The sequence below is a fragment of the Dermochelys coriacea genome, chromosome 6, assembly GCF_009764565.3.
Source record: "Dermochelys coriacea isolate rDerCor1 chromosome 6, rDerCor1.pri.v4, whole genome shotgun sequence".
NCBI lineage: Eukaryota > Metazoa > Chordata > Testudines > Dermochelyidae > Dermochelys > Dermochelys coriacea.
Window position 1 is genome coordinate 65,365,333 of NC_050073.1, and position 19,610 is coordinate 65,384,942.

A 19,610-nucleotide genomic window follows, 5' to 3' on the forward strand; every position below is an offset into this window, starting at 1 on the left:
CAAAGTATGGAGGGCGGTGATTTCTTTATCAGAACACCTGTGTTGTTGGCATTGCGTCCCAAGGCATATCTTTGTATAGTACGTCAGCGTTGGAGCTGCCCCTTGCCTTTCTGTAAGCATAACAATCACACCAATGCAATTTGTGATAACCTTTGCCCCCCACCCCCTCTGCACTAACGGGTTGTTTCCTCCACAGTCAGATGAAGGGTTTGCCTGTGGATTATAAAATACCTTCCCTTTATTATGGCATCCAAAGGTCACTCTGAGTGCCCAGGAGGAACAGAATGCGGGAACAGCAGAGTTGGAGTTGAAAATCCATCTCCAAAAAGACGGACTTCTGAACTTGAAAGGGGAATCTTTACAAACCTGGGTAAGTCCTGATTGTTAATATTCCTTGGTTTTCTTTCTCTGTGTGGAATAAATGAAGACGTGTGACTGAAGTCAAGTTTTATTGTTAGTGGCCCCATTCTTCTATGCCGATTCAGATAGAGCTCAGCCTAGAATATCTCTTAATGAGAAGGATTACTTGTGTGTGAGAAAGAGGGTGTGTTACAATACAAACCTGATCAATGTGCGCAACTTCACCAGAAAACCAACTCCTTTCATGGTTCTGTCAGTCTTAACAAGCATGAACACTTGTTCAGTAGTCAGTGAGATGGAGAGTATGGCAGCAATATTAACAAAAACATCTTTTTCATCCTATGTGAACTCTCTTTAAGGCACTATGTGATAGGAGTGAGAATATCTCAGTCTGGCCCTTAGAAAAGAAGAGTCTTCAAAGGTGATCTCAAAAAAGGTTTGAAAATGATGAAAAAGCTTTAATATAATTCAGGGAGATCACTTTTAACTGGTAGAGGTTTCAAAAGTTGAAGGAGGTGGGGAGAAATATACTGTATAAAACATATAATAGGAAATTTAGATGGAACTATTCCATATAGAATAAGTTACAGGGGAAGGCCAGGAATAAAGAGGTGTTCAGGAAACATCTGAAATTTTACTGAACTTGAGAACCTCTCTTCTACTGCAAGATCAACCCTTTCTGGGCCTTGAAATGGGGTCACTGTTCTTTACAAATTCCTGCATTCATCTGTTTCTCCATTCTCCCACCTTTAGAGTGACCATACATCTTGTTTTGGCCAGTACAGTCCCTTTTCTAAGCCTTGTCCCGGCTGTCATGACTTTTTTGGCAAATGTGGACATTTGTCCCGTTTCTCTTGCCAACCTGATCAGTTGGCAAGAGCAAACAGGACAAATGCCCACTTTTTGTCAAAAAAATAGGGGTGCAGAGGAACGCGCGGGGTCGAGGCAGGGCTTGTGTGGGGAGCAGGCAGTGCTTGGGTGAGCAGCAACACCAGTCCTGTGTGGGGAAGAGGGGCAGGGCTCAGGCCAGCCCCATGCAGGGATAGGGGCTTGAGTGAGCGGCTCGGGCCAGCCCCACACAGTGTCCATTTTCCCTTTGGAAATATGTTCGTCCTACCCAGCCTGCATTCTAAGTCAGCAAAGTTATGTCTGGGACAGCTGAGACAATGGTAGGCTTGGTGATAGTCATCAAGTGTTGGGATTAAGACTGGCCAGGAGCGGAGAGTTGAGGATGAGAGATGTCAGCCTCTCTAGGAATGTTCAGTTAATATCAGCCCCTGGGATGGCAGCATTCATTGAAAGACACTTCTTTGGTTATCCATTGTCCAGACAGACAAGATGTTCAGTGCTAGAGCTGGTCAAAAGAAGGGAAGAAGTTGCGATTTTCTTTTTAATTTTAAAATTTGCAAAATTCCAACTCTGTGTAACTTACTTGAAAATTTCATGGATTTATTCTCCATTTTTTTTTGATATTTCAGATTTCACTGTAGTCAGCGTTGTGGTAAAGCAGACAACAGATGGTGACAGAATAATAGCACCATACTTCTGGGTGGCAGGAGCAAACCTGTGCTTTTAACCCCTTCCTCCCCCATCCCAGAAATAGTATGCATCTTAAAACTGCTTCTAGTCTTATTCTCATTTGTTAAAGCCAAGGAAGAATATCATGTAGGCAACTTTCCATGGGCTACTGCTGCTTGCACCCCAGCATTGTTCTAACCCTCCCAGGTGCCATTTTCCAACACTTGCCGGCTGACTTGTGGGTTTACAACGCTGCCAGTGTTCCACCCTTTGTAGATAACTGCAGCCCAGAGCCAGGCCCAGACAGAGGGAAACATAAAAGTTCTAAAGCACAACCCTTGTATCCATTTCCTCTGCGGTTCATCAGTCTGGTATGTTCCAGTCCCTTCTCTCTTTTCAGTGAGCCAATGCCAGCTGCCTCTTTGTAATTTCCTCTTCTGACTGCATGACACCAAGATTCCTCCTGGTTTCACAGCTAGGCTGTTCTTCCAGGTAATTAATCTTAATTTCTTCATATACTAAATTCTAAAGATAATACAATTAGAAGTCTAAGCAAGTGCATTTTCGGTCACTAAAGGTTCTCAAACTTGCAGCTTTTATATTATTTGTTTTTTGTAAAACATCTCTCATCCTCATATAGGTAGCACAGTTCTGTTACAATATAGTACCTTTGGCCAGGGGACTCCACTGGAAATGATGGGTGTACTGACAATGAAGGACTCATCAAAAGGAGGGGCCCACATATTTTTCATTCCCTCTCCAGACAGTCATCTGCCCCATCAAATATACCATGATCTGAAAGGCAGCAGCAATACCCCAGAATGTTCTGAAAGCAGGTGACTGAGAACTGAACCATAACACTGGAACAGGTTCTCAAGCAACACATCAAAGGCTGGGTTGGCAGATCCCACTACTGCCTGGAGAGACTGAGGCTCAGTTCTCAGTCATCTGTTTTCAGAACACTCTGCTGCTGCTGGCTTGCAGACCTTGATACCCCTGATAGGGGTCAAGTGACTTAGAGGGAGAATGAAAAAGGATGATGTGATAGATGATTGGGCAGCTTGGTATAAATTCTCTGGGTTGTGTATGTGCTTGTGTAGTGAAGGAAGGGCTGTGTTCAAGAAAGCAGAGCTTAAGGGTGAAGGGAGAGCAGAGAGCAAAGTAGGAGGAAGAGGAAGTGAATCACTCAAGTTGATGTTTGTCTTCTTAGACTACCATGGATAGAGAATATGTACAAGATCACATCAAGAAGCTGCAAGAGCAGCGTATGTCCACACAGAAGAAAACCTTCACCAACTGGATAAACAATGTCTTCTACAAGAACAATGTAGGTAGTTCCTCCTCCTTTGGACTTATTTTTTTCATTCCCAATTTCACCTTCTGCTCAGCCTTTCCCCATTTACTGTCACAGAATGTTGCATCCGATGAAGTGAGCTGTAGCTCACGAAAGCTTATGCTCAAATAAATTTGTTAGTCTCTAAGGTGCCACAAGTACTCCTTTTCTTTTTATGAATAAAGACTAACACGCCTGCTATTCTGAAACCTGAATGTATAATATAAGTAACAGAGACTCCTGCCAAGGAGGGTGACCCAATCACGTATTTTTCACCATACCTACAAAACAATCCTTCTGATTTTCTTCAAGGTCTCGGTTCCTGGTCTCCCCTGAAATCAGGGTTCTGTCTTGTGGCACGAGTTGTCTTCGTTAATCTCTTGACCTTTGTGTGAATTTTCCTATTTCGATTATCTTCTATGTGTGAGGTCCTGAGCTGCCTAGTTGTTATCCCCGGGGAGGAACTGCATCCCCCATGAAAAAATCTGTATGATCTAATCCCATTGATCTGGGGCTACAATGGTTCATGCAGCCTCAGTGACTATGACTATGCAGTCTTAATATGAACTCATTTAAAGTGAAAGAAATATAGGAATTGATCGTTTGAGCAGTTAATGATGCATCTGTGACATTCACTAAATTGTGGCTCTCTGCAAGGCTTTCACATCTTTGGGGGAAATTGTTCCCATTGACCAGACTGTGACCTTAATGGCCAGTGCTTGCTGCCTTCCATTCAACTGTGCACACTGTAACCCACAGTGGAGTGGGGGTTGTTCCAAACTATGGTCTGGTCTTGCTACCATTGGAACAGTTTAGGTTCCACTGTGAGTTAGACTAATGTGAGCACTATTGTCTGCGAGATGGGCAGTGATGACCCATCAAAGACAGACATCTTTAAGTTTTGGTGGCTTTAGGGCAGAGCAAAGGGGTTGATTAAATATTACTTGGTACGTGAGAACTATGAAACACAACCTGGTTCTGCTACCCAAACAAGTGTTGAAATCAAGGAGATATCAAAGCACCATCTAGTCATATGTATTATTTCAGTGAAGTCAGATACCTCAGAGTTCAAGAGCTGACTTCAATCTTAAGCTTAAGCTGCTTGCACATCAAAAAAGTGGAGAGAGGGAGAGAACTTTCAAGCCATATAAGGAACGAAGTTGCGTAGGGAGCTTATCCATGTCTTCTCAGGAATGTACTTTCAGTTTCTGGCCCCATGAGATGAAGGAGCTGAGCTTAGATCGCAAGCTACATTTAAGACACTGTCACATGCCTGGATTCCCTGCTGACCCAGAGTATTAAATGGTAGGACAAAACCACTGCTTTGCAAACTGAGCCCCCTTCTGTTCGTTCTTCTCAAATTGTAATGTGGTCCCACTGACAGTTTATTTAAAAGCATGGGTTTGGTAACTTTATTCCAATTTGTATGGAAAAATGGAACTATATAGATATATAAACAATTTTATTATTACTGCACGATGATTCAAAGCACAGATCTATACAGAAAGGTTCATTACAAACTATAATTTTAAAAAGATTTTGTCTTCATGAATAAAACTGGCACAAAACACAACCGAGAGGCTTTTACCTTTTTAAAACAGTCAGACACCACTGTCAGTACTTTAGAGCTATTTAATATAACACAACATTTAAACAGGTAGAGACAGAAGATAGAAAAAGAAATAACTAGGAGAATGAAATAGGGTGCTATCTGAGGGCCTGGAGGTAAGCAGTCAAGAGAAAGTTGTCAACTACTTGTCATTTGCTCTAACTGCTCCTGTACTTTCCATTCTTGCTGATTCTGCTGCAAGAGGGCCTGCAGAACCCACAGATGATAGGGCAGGGTTTGATCTTTAAACTTGTTATTTGGTCCTATTTTCCTCGCACGTAATTCTACTCCTATTCAAAAAGCTATTTCTTCATCTTAAAAGTATGGTCTTGTTTGTCTTGCGAAATTAGTAGTTCAAAATCATAGTAAATTACCCTGGAAGGTGTGGTGTGGTCTAATAATGACCCACTTTAAGGGTTAATAACATGGATGCCAAAAGATATTCCTCAACCATGCTATAATTAGGATACAGTATACACACATCATGCCATATTGCTGAATCATTAGGTCATCTCCTTGGCAGCAGGGTAATATGCTTGTTGTTAGTGGATCTGAACACACACGTGATTGAGCAAGTTACAACATAAGACTCTGGCTGGTACGTGGAGGTTCTGACTGTGAGGCTTTAATTAAGGCCGGAACTAGTCCGTTACAACCCAGAATTGGAATTCAGCCAAGAGATAGTGTGTAAAAGCTGCTGAGTCTTTAAAACTCAGGAGCTATCTACAGGAGGCTGGTATTAGCCAAGTCGCTTTTAGCTATTTGTATTTTAATAAACCATTTCCCATCATGACTGAGCCCATTCTTGATCCCGCAGCAAAGTGACGATCCTGTGCTCAGAATATTAGTCTGTTGCCACAAAAATGATTATGATGTCACCACTTTAACATTGTGACTCACTTCACTTGCAAGATTGGATACAAAGTGAACTGTAAGGATTAAGTCACAGATAGATTTAATTATTTGCAAATATGGCAATAAAAATTCCGAAAAAAGTGTGTCTTTTAGCCTGAGTGTGAATGTGCCTCTTTAAAGTCAACACAAAATATCCCCTTTCTAGGGAAAGTACCTCTTGGCTTCATGTATTTTATAGGCCTACACAACAGCTCAAGGCAGGGGGCTATATAAGCAGGAATTCAGAAAGCAAACAGAGATGGAGGGAGTGGAAGGGCTGAGGAAATGGCAAGACCACATTGGGCTGAAACTTAATTATATGAATAGGAAGGTAATATTTCACCTCCACCCATAGAAGCTCCCAAACAAGCATTCTCCCAGTAATCCATTTCTGATGCATAGAAGCCCATGACTGAATGGGTAAAGCAAACCAAGTGGTCTTCAGGTGAAACCCAGGAAGAGGCTGCAGGTCTTGCTTGACACTATGTGGGAGAAACTCTGGAAGTGGAGCTGGCCATTGACTGAATAAAGGAGAGCTGCTCATCATGTCTTGGGTGAACAGAAGAGATGATAATCCAGTAGCAGAAGCACAAAGTACTGAAGTTGTTGAACAGCATAGAAAGTACTAAACCTTACTGTACAGCCCTGCCAGCCTGCCCTCATTCAGTGTATAATTCCCGTGAACCTTGTAGCAGGTCTCCACACAAACAGAGGGGAAACTAGATCTCACAGAGCAGATCTTGTGACTTCAGCACTTAAATGTTCTTCACTCTGTGTTTAAAAAAAAAATCAAAATCTGTCAGCCAAGTGCAAGAGTCACGGGAACTAAGTTTCTATGTGGTGCGTTTTGTCTTTGCAGGTGAACATTGTGATACAAGACGTCTACACGGACCTGAAGGATGGCATTTACCTTCTGCAAGTCCTGGAACTGCTCTCTGGAGAATCACTGCCTAGACCAAACCGGGGCAAGATGAGGGTACATTTTCTGGAGAATAATAGCAAAGCCATCACATTCCTCAAATCCAAGGTGAGAAGTGGAAGCTGACACTAGTCTGAACAATTTACAAGCTAACTTCAAAATTAAATGGGTTTTGCTTGATTGCTTGTTTGTTTTTTTTCCCTATAGTACGTAATGAGGTGTTCCATGAAGATGGGAGATTTTTTACTTTGTCCCTTTTCCCCTCTTTACTTCAGATGCACAAACTTTACCTGGTTTCATATTAACCTTCTCTCACTAAGAGTTTCCTCCTCAAGAGAGAGAAGAGGGTGGTTCTGCTGCTGTCCTTGCACCTTCATTAGTTTGCTCTTAGTCTCTGGCAGCTTGAGAAATTATCTACCATGGAACTTTCTGATATCAATGTTTTGTCTTGTTTCTAGTAAAAGGGACATTCCCCCAAATCATTCTTGAGCCTTTTGTTTATTACAAAACAAAGGTAATGTAACACACAGGCACAGTGGAATCCAAATACCCATGTTGATTAACTATATTCAACATGGAAGGCCTAGGCACATATATACTCTGCTGCTGTGGCAGGGTTCTGGGTGGCTTCTGAAACACAGAAGACAGATCCAGTAAAGGGCTCACAAACTATTTAAAGGGATATGACCCTATTGCTCTGTTGTATAGTTTTGCTTGCTGTTTGAATAACAGCCAAGAGGGAACATATATTTCTCCACACATCATTTATTACACAAGTGCCCCCTCCAGAGCGGTAGACTCAGATTGTTTCATGCTGAAGGGAATTACTTGTCTATTGGCAGGTGCACGTAAAGGTCATTGGGCCTGAGAATATTGTAGATGGGGACCGAACCCTAATCCTGGGATTAATCTGGATGATTATACTCCGGTTCCAGATTTCTTCCATCACACTTGATAAGGTAAAACGAGGTCTTTTTTCTTCTGATTATCAGTAGGTGTTTCATAGATTTCATAGAGATTAAGGCCAGAAGGGACCATTACAATAATCTGTTCTGACCACTTGGATCACACAAACCATAAAATTTTACCCAGTGATTCTTGCATCTAGGCCAATAATGTGTGGCTGAATTAGGGTGTTCTTAAAAAAAAAAAATTTAGATTTAAAAACGGCAAGCGATGAAGAATGTACCACATCCCTTGCTTAGCTGGTCCAATGACTAATTACCCTCACTGTGAAAAATTTACTTATTTCCAGTTTTGCTAGTTCTTTTCTGATGTGCAGAAAAGTTTAATGTATCTAAGGCCACTGACGTACTGGTCATCTGCCGACTGCATTCATGTAATGTTAGATTCAAACTCATTGTCCATCACCGCTAAAAGCACAGGGCTTGGCTGAGGCAGCTGGAGGAGCAGTGACATTCTCTCAGCCAGTACAAGGAATAATATCCACATGGCTATAGTGTTCAGCTAGTGTGTGTGTTTAACCCTGCCCTCTACTGACTGGCTGACAGCAGATAAAGGAGCTTCACTGTTGACATCACTGGCTAAGTGCACACAGACCCCCTCAGGACATGCATCATCTGCCCAATGCCTTTAAATTCAAAAACACAGGCCCCCTACTACTCATTTTTGTAGATTTACGTCCATAAGGGACCATTAGCTCATCTAGTCTGACCTTCTGGGAGAAAATTCCTTCCTGATCCCAACTTTAGTGATCCGTTGTACCCTGAGCATGTGAGCAAGGCTGACCAGAAAGAAGATTCTCTGTACCACCTTAGAGCATGGGTCCACGCTATCTAGTGTTCTTTTTCCAGTCAAAGCAATTCTATTCAGAAGAAGGATCAAAGAATCATAAAATATAGGACTGGAAGGGACCTCAAGAAGTCACCCGAGGCAGGACCAAGTAAACCTAGACCATTACTGACAGATGTTTGTCCAAATAGTTCTTAAAAAGCTTATTGCAGAAGGTGAAAAAGAACTCAGAATAGATCTGATCAGTTGTGCACTGAAGAAAAAAATTCCTTCCTGAGCCCTGCATGTGGCTGAAGCCCTAAAGCCTGAGATCTATTTATAATTATTAACTTAATGCAGAGCTGCAAGTGTTATGAACAGGTTGACAGCACTACAGGCAGTCTTGTTCTCCCCAGAGACGATAAAAGAAGGGAATGAACAGAGAGACTCAGTTTCATACTTAAGCTAAACCAGAATTTCCATTCACTGATAGCAACATGAAACTTATGACTCAGACTGGTTTAAAAAAAAAAAGGAATTATTTACCGTAGAAAAATTAGAACAAAGGAGAAAATGTTTTCATTTTAATTTTTTTGCAAAATTGTCATTTTGAAGAATTTTAAAAAGAGAAATCATTTCAATTTTGCAAAATTGTCATTTTGAAGAATTTTAAAAAGAGAAATCATTTCAATTTGAATTGAATCAAAACAAATATTTGTTTTTTTTTTCCTCCCTTTCTCTCCCTTCTTCCCTTCCCTTTTTTCCTAGGGAAACCAAATGAAAACTGGAAATGTTTTGCTTTGATTCAAACTGAAACTTTTTTTAGTGTTTTGAATTGATTCAGAACAGCATTTTTGTTTCAGATTGTTTAATTTAAAATGTGGACAATTTCAAATGATTATAAACAATTTTAATGAAATTTTTGGTATAAATCAAGAAGCCATTTTTAATTTAAAACATTTTATTTTACAAACTTTGACCCTCCCTACTTATGAACTATTCAGAAATTCTAAATTCACCCAATAGATGCCAATGGTGCACATACACATCAACTTATTCATTATAATATCAAAGGAAAAGTGAAGGAAAATTGCAGCTCAGAGTGAGTTTATGGGGAAACCCCCTTCAGCCATAATTCTAGAGAGACTGAGAGCTTCCTTAGCATTCCATATTCTCTTCTGCTCACACACAAAACTTGAGTCCCTCTTATACTTCCTCAGAGAGACTGGCACAAACATCAAGTAAAAAAAACAATTTCCAGGGTGAAGTAGATATTGGGACTAGAATGCAGGTCTGCCTCCTTCTTGGATAAGTTGCACTGTCAAGTTAGCTAAAGATATGGCTTCACTCGTTTCAGCCAGCATACTCTCTCTCATACATTTATTACCCCAAAGATTCTTAAAGTACCTTCAATGACAGAGTAGGGACAGGAGAACATACCAGTTCATGACAGTCACCTTGCTTCAGGGAAAGCAGAATTAACTAAAAATTCTATAGAACACGTTTCCTTTATTCCATGTGAGGATTTGTCACCAAACTGTTGCTCTTTTCATACAAATGCTCTGCAGCCTTAACTTGCAGATTAACGAAGCTGCCCCCACCTCGACCCTTCCTCTCCTGGCAGTCTGCTCATGCCTCTAGAGCCCCTGTTCCCCCACCAGAACCCTGCTGATTTAGGGGATGCTTAGGAGCAGCTTGGGGATGGCAAATGACTAAGCTGGGACAAAACACTGATTCCTTGGGGCCTTCCCTACCCAACTTTCCTTCGCTGTTTTCCAGCAGTGGGACTCCCCTCTAATGAAATACCGGAAGTCCATAGGGTGGAGGAGTCAGGGAGGTGTTAGTACCCAGGAACTATTTCTGAACTCATCCCTTCTTCCCACCTGTACCACTCTGCTCCTGGCAGCCCTCAGAACCCTACCTGGAGACCTTTCTCCTCCAAGTTCTCATATCCCCCATAGCCTCTGCTCCTTCCACTCCCTCATCTAGAGACTTGCTCACCCCACATCCCTATGGCCCCTGAAGCTGGAGACTTATTGGATCCCCCACACACCTCACTCCCCTCTACAAGCCTTACGAAGCACATTTTGGGAGAAATATTTTTCCCCTGGTGGTTGGGCTAAACTTTGATCTCTCTCTCTCTCTCCCCAAGGAAACGTGTTAGAGACTTTTTTAAAGTCTCCAGGAGTCATTTGATGCATAAGATAAACTCACCAGAGCTGAGATTCCTCAGAGACATTACCAAATCAAAATCCAATAACCTTTAATATCAAACTTTAAAGACCTAAATTTTGGTGAAGGGCACCAGATCATGGCTAAAGAGACAAATAGACTAAGCTTTATGTCTCTCTTGTTTTCCATTAGCTTGTTACAAAGTGGACAAAGAAGACTTTCTGAACTCTGAACACCTATTTTTAGGGTGCATAATTTAGGGACCCCTTGTTCACCTCCAACTTGGTAAAAGCATTCAACCTAGCCTACCAATTTTAAGACTGATATGAATTTTTGTGGATTTTAAAGGGGAACAAAATTAATTTTATAAAAGAAGCTCAGTTGCAGCTTTAGCCGTGGAGTGACTGCTGTTATTATGAAGAGGAATTTATTGCCATCCTGAAATTTCCTACCTTGCTCTCTTCCCAGGAGGAATTTGGAGTCCGTGCTGATGTACTGTCTGCCAATGAAGCCCTGCTGATCTGGTGTCAGCATAAGACTGCTAGTTACTCCAATGTGAGTGTGAAGGACTTCTCCAAAAGCTGGTCTGATGGCCTGGCTTTCAATGCCCTCATTCATGTTCACAGGTAAATGGGTGATGATGGGAGGCTTTAAGAATAGCTGATGCCACTATGTCTGGCTCTAGCATAGTGTCTTCCAGGATCTGAATTCTCTTTGATGGACAAGAAAATGGTTTTGTCTTCGCATTCAGAACTACCATTTCTTTAAGTGGGTGTTTTGCCTGAATAAGAGTGGAAGAATCAGGTTCATGGAGTTTGACTCTTTCTCTTCCTGGAAATAAAAATGAATTTGCTAGCATATACTCTGCATTTAAACTTGTATCTTTAATTTGCTCAGAAAACAAGTAGATATGCTAGAAAAGCATTAAATCTGTCACTATCCAAACAGTGATATAAAAGGACTGATGGCAGATCAAGAGCATGTTTTGTTCCACTGTTGTTATTAATTCCTAGTCATTCTTAAGGCTTAGAAACACATCATCATCTCAGCCAGTTTGTGTCCCCTGCAGGTTCCTCCAGTATCTTCAAGAGTGTGATTTTGCTATTTGTGCCATGCAGGATAATTGTGCTTCTCACTGATCCTGGCTGGCCATTGATAGGAATTAGTACCTGTGTCTCAAAACTTGGCTCCTGTTCAAAACATTTACATGAAGAAAAATACTAGAGAATTTGCTTTCTTTTATCTTCACCTTCCTCGCTGGTTTCAATTGCACTTTCTGAAATGTTATTGAAAATGAGGTTTTCTATGGTCTCCGCTAGCATTTAAACCTTTCAGTTCAATGAGAGCTGTAGCTGGGAGCTGGAGGAAGCAGGCTCTCCCTCTTTCCCTCTCTGCCCCTCTTGAAGGGAGGAGGAAGCAGCAGGGAACAGAAGAAAGAAGGGAGAGAGGGGACTGTCCCCTTGGACAGTTCTTCTCCCATCAGATACCAGTGCTGCTCCATCTATTGGCAGGAAGACTTAGAACCCCATAACTCCCCAGCCAGGGAAAACATTCCCACTTCGGAATTTCCTACCTAGTGAGTCTTTGTTTCACCAACCAGGGACGACAAGAGGCAGGAGGAATGGGGAGTTTTGTGATGAGCTGAGCTTAGTTCTGGAGTGGGAATTTTCCTTCTTCTGTCAGACAAGGGAGGGCTAGTGAAGGGTCTATGCCAAAGCTCTACAGGAAAGCAGAGAGCTACTCAATGCTTTAAAAAGAAAAGGAGGACTTGTGGCACCTTAGAGACTAACAAATTTATTTGAGCATAAGCTTTCGTGAGCTACAATGAAGTGAGCTGTAGCTCACGAAAGCTTATGCTCAAATAAGTTTATTAGTCTCTAAGGTGCCACAAGTACTCCTTTTCTTTTTGCGGATACAGACTAACACAGCTGCTACTCTGAAACCTGTCAATGCTTTAAGGGATTATTGTTCCGTGTTCCTCATTCTACTAAAGTTCCTTATTCAGTGTCAGAAATTTGCTCAGTTGCATCCTTTGTATATAAATCTGTGTGTAATTTAAACGAAGCCAGGACTTTACAGTGGTCATTATGACATACAACATGGCCACATGGAACTTCAGGGTGACAGCTGGGATAAAAAACAGATCCTGCTGCACCAAAAGCACAGCATGTGACCTCTAAAGCCTAAGGAAAAACTATGTTATTAGCTGCTACTGTACAGCCCATAACAGAGAGCAACAATATGCACCATATACTACATTGCAATATATATGTGTACATACAGCATGTTGTATAGCTGTGTATGGGAGGCGTAACCCTTCTTGATAGTAACTCATTTCTATTTTGTAATTTCTAAATCTAACCCTCCTCTCTTGTGTCCTTCATATGTTCCTCTCCTCATCCAGGCCTGATCTCATCCACTACAGCTCACTGAGGCATGAGCAGCCCATCAAGAACCTGAACAATGCCTTCAGCGTGGCACAGAAGCACCTGGGAATCACTAAACTTCTGGATGCTGAGGATGTGGCAGTGCCTCATCCAGATGAGAGATCCATCATGACCTATGTGTCGCTCTATTACCATTATTTTTCCAGGCTGAAGCAGGGCCAGACTGTCCAGAAGAGGCTTGCTAAGGTCAGTGCATTGCCACTCTTACAATTGCATCCTACTTCTGTCTCTACTGAGCCCCCACCCGAGTAGCATAATGTTAAACCAGTTTGGGGAAAAAGCTTTAATTCAGATTAAATGCACAGTCATGTTAACTCAAGCCATTTGTGCAACCATATCAGAGACTTGATTCTGCAGGGCCTTGCGCAGTCAGTCACTTGTAAATGGTACAACTGGTGTGAGTAGACAATTCTGATTTGGCAATGGTTTAGACCCACTCTGGTGCTAGAACCTGGCCTTTCTAAAGGGATTTAGCGACATGGAAATTAGCTTCTTTATTCGGTCATATTTTGTATTTGATAACTAAGGTGCTTAGTAAGTAGTCAGGCACATGGAGAACTCATTTAATCTCTGCAGCAAAACAGTGATGTAGAAATTAGTGCTGGCCAAAAAAACTTCTATCAAAACTTTCTGATAGGAAATAGCCTTTTTTTCTAAACAAAAAAAATCTGTAAAAATATCTATGAAATTGTTTCAGTAGAAAATTTTCAGTTTAACCATGAAAAACTAAAACCTGAAAAAATTGGTTTTCAGTTTAGTATGTTTTTTTCCTCTTTTCTCTCCCCTTTTCCCTCTATTCCAGTGATGAGGGGACAAAAGTAAAAAAGTGAGGGGGGGGAAAAAAGGAGGGAACCCATAAAACCAAAATAAAGAAAGAAAGAAAGACTCATACAAATAAGGTTGAGTATTTAAAAAAAAACAAAACAAAAAGGTTTCAGTTCTGTATTAAAAAAAATTAAACTAAGACATTTTTAAAATTTCTCATGGAAAAAATGCTGGTATTTTTCACTGACTCTGGCCAAAATGTTGTGGTTGTTGCAATGATGACAGCTTTCTTTGGGAATAGCTGCTTTTCTGTCTGCAAAAATTCCCTTCCATTTTTGCCAAAAATGTGAAGTGACCCTGTCATAAATATAAAGGGAAGGGTAAACGCCTTTAAAATCCCTCCTGGCCAGAGGAAACCCCTTTCACCTGTAAAGGGTTAAGAAGCTAGGATAATCTCGCTGGCACCTGACCACAATGACCAATGAGGAGACAAGATACTTTCAAAGCTGGAGGGAGGAAGAAACAAAGGGTCTGTCTGTGTGATGCTTTTGCCGGGGACAGAACAAGAATGGAGTCTTAGAATTTAGTAAGTAATCTAGCTAGATATGCGTTAGATTCTGATTTTTTTAAATGGCTGAGGAAATAGGCTGTGCTGAATAGAATGAATATTCCTTTCTTTGTGTCTTTTTTGTAACTTAAGGTTTTGCCTAGAGGGATTCTCTGTTTTTAATCTAATTACTCTGTAAGGTATTTACCATCTTGATTTTACAGAGGTGATTCTTTTTACCTTTTCTTATATTAAAATTCTTCTTGTAAGAAATTGAATGCTTTTTTCATTGTTCTTAAGATCCAAGGGTTTGGGTCTGTGGTCACCTATGCAAATTGATGAGGATTTTTATCAATCCTTCCCCAGGCATGGAGGTGCAAGGTTTTGGTGAGGATTTTGGGGGGAAAGACGTTTCCAAACAACGCTTTCCCAGTAAACCCAGTCAAATGTTTGGTGGTGGCAGTGGAAGTCCAAGGGCAAAGGGTAAAATAGTTTGTACCTTGGGGAAGTTTTAACCTAAGCTGGTAAAAGTAAGCTTAGGAGGTTTTCATGCAGGTCCCCACATCTGTACCCTAGAGTTCAGAGTGGGGAAGGAACCTTGACAGACCCCAAAAAGTATTCTCGTGTGTGTGTGTGTGTGTGTGTGTGTGTGTATGTATGTGAGCTGATGAACATCTGATTTTAAAAGATGGTTGTGCTGTGGCAGGGACATGTACCTTTGCACCATGGTAGGGACAAAAATCCAAAGCAGGATTTCCCTTGCTGTGACAAGGTAAAAAGCTTTCGCAATGGAGGGTTTGCACTGTTAGTTAATCTGGGATAAAGACAAAGAGATCCTATCTTTGTCCCAGATATGCCAAGCTTGATATCAACAATAGCACTGTACTCTGAGCAGAGGTGCTGGAGGAGAGGAGGACTTGTATTGAGCAGTGATTAAGCAGTGATTGGGCATGAGTGAGGAGACTGGGCAAAAAGATTAGGCTGGACACCACCTAAGACTCTGGCTTGGAGACATATTTCAGGTTCTTCATTAGACCAGTTTATTTCCTCTCTTGTGCCACTATATTCCTAAAATTACTCAATCCTGCAGTTATAATCTACAGAGTAGAGGTCACACCTGCAGAGTTTCTTCTGGCTTGAGAGTTGTTTCATACGTAAAATGGATTATTATTGGAAATGGGAATCTGTATCAGAAGTGAGGAAACTTTTTAAGTGCAACCACTGTATCTATCTAGACAATCCTAAAGTTCCTGTCATCATAGGCACTACTTAGATGAATTGTATAAGAACTCAAAGGATCAGATAGGACACATCTTCATATTCTGGAAAAGGGTTTTGGGGTGAATATTTCTATCTCCATTTTTTAAATGTTACACTGATTTCCTTTTCTGCATTTTACTATTCGCGTTTTCTGTTTTCATTGTTTATTTTTCTCCTTGCAGTTACCTGCTTTTCATTTCCCATTTTTCTCTTTCCCCTCAGCTTTTTTTTCCCCTTTCCTCCCTCTTATAGGCCTCTCTGCCTTCTTCAGATGCATGTGCAAACAAACACACACACGAGCACACGATAATATCTTCATGTCCTTAGTCCCCTCAGATGGGCGGCTCTGAAGTCAGTAATAGGATTGGGGAGGGAAGCCTCAATGTGTCAAGACAGCCTGAGAGCTGAGGCTAAATGGGTGACCAGGATTGCAGAGAGAATCAATCAAGAGAGGTAAATCTCCCTGCCCCCACCCGCTCCAGTGACCATGCACTTATTAGGATCCTTCAGCCAGAACTGGGTGAGATGGCAGAACATAGAGAAGGGAGCCTTGATGCCACGGGCTGCTTTTCCTGCACTAAAGGTTAGTGCTGTTTCACTCCTCTTCGAGCATTGGGACAGCCACTCTTTTCCAAGTACAATTTCTGATAGGCAAAAGCAGATAAGAATGTGTAGCTCATAAGCCTTTATTCACTTGCAACACCTTCCTTATTAACTTAAGTGTCTGCAGAACGAAACAGATGGGTGCTGAGTCTCCATAGAGAGCAATGGAGACACAGAATGTCATTCTGCATTGTTTGAACTTTCATGCAGCAGGTTTCAGCCAATGTTAGCCATGGTATCTCTGGGGCATTTCAAATTTAGGGATTACACAGGGCTGTGGGGTGTGGAAGAAATGTAATATAAGGTGCAAAGAAAAGGAATAAAATGTATACATAAAATAGAAAGGGGGTTTTGCCCCGCACTCTGTTTCACGACAGATTAGAATAAAATCTTTTACTTCAGGAAAACTGAATCCCAATCCAGGCAACATGGCAAGTGAAATAAATGACTATCATGGTCTCAGAGTCGCTACTAGCTGACATTTGCCATCCTCACAAAACCACTGCTTATTGTGGTACATTTTTCAGTCTCTGTTCAAGACAAGTTCAGGAGTCAGTGGCAAGAGTACTGCTAGTCGGGAACAAGGTGTTTCAGGCTGACCTTGGATAGAAAGTAGAACTGTCTGGGAAGTTTTCAACAAAATGTTGTTTTCGTCGGAAAATGTTGATTCATTGCAACTTTTTTCATTGCAAAAATATATGTTTTGATGAAATTTTCCTTGATGAAGGTTTCTCAGGCCTTGCATGGAATTTCACATGGGGAGGAAAACAGGACACCCTCCTCCCCGAATAGCCATGGCACTAACCTAGATTGGGAGAGACCCAGGCTCAAGATCCTTCTCCAAATTAGGCAGAGTAGGAGTTGAACCTGGGTCTTCCACATCCCAGGTGAGGGCCCCTAACCACTGGCCTATTGACTATTCTACAGCACATATCTCTATTACTCCCTCTCTCTCACTGCTTTTTTTTTCCCTAAAAAAGTGTTGCAAGGTCTTGGTTTTGTTCCAATGCAGAACAAAAACAAATTCTGAAAACAGAATTCTTATTTTTCAGTCCTAGGAGGAAGCTTACATAGTTCTTGCCTGCATAATGCCTACCTCTCACAAGTAGCTAGGACTGTCTGTAGCTTATATGAGCTTCAATATTCACTTATTTTTTAAAAGAAACTAAAATTAATATTGGCACATGAAATCACTTTTTATCCCTTTGCTTAACATGTTTTGGGGATGATCATTCTGCTCTTACTGAACTTAGACTGGGAAGGAATCCTCCTTGTCTCAAATGTGATAACTGTCTCCATGCTGATATAATAACCTGAGGGACATGGCAGCCTACTGTGTTAAATAACGCTTTCCTGGTACTGATGGTCACACACCAGCAGCTCATTTGCATCCTGATTAAACTGAGTTTATGAGCATGCCACATAGGGTTTTTTTTTCCTCTTTGCTTCATTTTGCTGCTTAAATACCTTGTGTTTCCATGTTTGTGTTTCAGATTCTGTTCTTCCTGAAGGAGATTGATGACTTGAAGTTTCAGTATGAGCAGATGATCTCTGAGCTCTTGAAATGGATTAAACAGAAAGTAGTAGAGTTGGATGATCGCCACTTTCCCAATTCCATACAGGACATGTGGATGCTCATGGCCAACTTCAAGACCTTCCGCAAGGTAGAGAAGCCCCCCAAATACCAAGAAAGGGGCATGATTGAAGCCCACTTTTTCCACATCAGAACCAAGCAAAGAGCCAACAATCAATGGCCATATCTGCCCCCTGAAGGCAAGACACTGCAAGATGTGGAAAAGCACTGGGTCATTTTGGAGAAAGCGGAGCACAGCCGGGGAGAAGCGCTGCAGCAGGAGATGCAGAGGCTGGAGAGAGTGGAACAGTTGGCCCAGAGGTTCCTGAAGAAAGCAACCCTGCGTGAGTCATACTTGCAGGACATGATGAAGGTGCTCGAGAAGCAGGACTTCCAGCCAGAGAGTGTGGACAAGGTGGAGGCTGCCACTAAGAAGCTTGAGGCTATTGTGGCGGATGTACTGCCCAGGGAGCAGCGTTTCAGAGCACTGGCTGACATGGCAGCTCTTATAACCCAAGAGAACTACCATCGCAAGATCCAGATCATGAAGAAGTGAGTCATGCTAATGGAAATGGGCAGTCGTGGAGACTAAACAAGTTATGATACTAAGTGGATATGGAAGAGGAGGGAATAGTTCAACAGATCTATTCCACATGAGTAGAGGTGGTCAGATTTCCCCACACACAAACACACTCCACAAAAAATGTAAATGAAAAAGCAAAATGTTACATTCTCATTAAAATTTTAACTTTTTGTTGAAAAAGAACCTCAAAAACTGGGGAACAAAAATTGGCTGATAAAAATACAAACATTTTGAGGAAAGCTGACACTTAATGTGAAATGTTTGTTTTGTTGAAAACCCAATCTTCCATCAAAAGAAAGTTTCAGTGGAATATTTTCAGCCAACCCATCACAGATCTCTTTTAGTGTGTGGTTTGAGAGGTTCAGATAGCCACAAATCTTCAGGTGCCTTTCTAGTTCCCAGGTTGGGCTATAAATCTTGTGAGATCAGGACTTTTAAGATGATCAGTAATTCCTGGTTTGGGACTTTATGAAAATACCCTAGGAACAACCTTCCTGTAGTTTCAGTAGTTGTCTATTCTAGACTCAACCAAAGCCAGAAGCATGTGTGAAAATAATTAAATGCTTAATCAAACTCCTCAGAAGTTTTGATTTTGATTTGAGGTACGGTTTGAATTAATTTTTATCTAAGCTGAGTCATTTAAGGGGCCATCCCTTTTTTCAAACCTGTTTATTGTCTCAGGCAAAAAGTACATGGGACATCAGAGATGAGAATCCATGCACAATAGTTCCTTAAACAAGATTAATGATGATTTACATATTAACCAAAATCCCAAGGACTGTATTCATTGAGAGGATATAGTGTGCTGAGCCATGTGACCAGCGTATGCTTCATTAGATGACACATACACTGTATATGACTCTAGGAACCCTAGGTGTTCATTTAACTCTTCTAAAATTGTAAGCCCCATGTGTCAACAGGGTCTTTTCCCATGCTGTCCAAAGCATCAGATCCTTGTGGATGAGTCAGTCCTTTCTCCTCCCTTCTTTACAGGCATGAGGACATTTCCCAACAGTGGCAGGATCTACTGGAGCAGCTCCAGAGACAGAAACGCTCTCTGGGAGCAATGCAGGAAATTCTGGGCCTTCTGAGGGATATTGATACCATTACAGAGGAACTCAAAGGACTGCAGGTACCAACCCCTCTCCATTGGCATGTGGGCTGTGCACACAATTTGCACCACTACAAATATAAGTAATTGCAGCAGACACAGTATTCCAGTGACAGTTATGGATTGCAATGTCTATATTGTGCTGGGAATTGAGCATATTATGGCTAGAATTTTCAAAAGTAGGC

At 41.4% G+C, this 19,610-nt stretch overlaps 1 protein-coding gene across 1 annotated transcript in view; it reads left to right on the forward strand.

The window, feature by feature from the left end:
- The first annotated feature begins 243 nt into the window (after positions 1–243).
- Positions 244–19,610, forward strand: part of SPTBN5 (spectrin beta, non-erythrocytic 5) — a 145,265-nt gene continuing 125,898 nt past the window's right edge. Inside the window, exons 1-9 of the mRNA XM_043516834.1 lie at positions 244–370; positions 1,839–1,861; positions 3,089–3,205; positions 6,574–6,741; positions 7,476–7,592; positions 11,005–11,162; positions 12,941–13,169; positions 17,652–18,283; positions 19,308–19,446. Of these exons, the coding sequence (XP_043372769.1) occupies positions 244–370; positions 1,839–1,861; positions 3,089–3,205; positions 6,574–6,741; positions 7,476–7,592; positions 11,005–11,162; positions 12,941–13,169; positions 17,652–18,283; positions 19,308–19,446 (1,710 nt within the window). The remainder of the gene's footprint in view (positions 371–1,838; positions 1,862–3,088; positions 3,206–6,573; positions 6,742–7,475; positions 7,593–11,004; positions 11,163–12,940; positions 13,170–17,651; positions 18,284–19,307; positions 19,447–19,610) is intronic.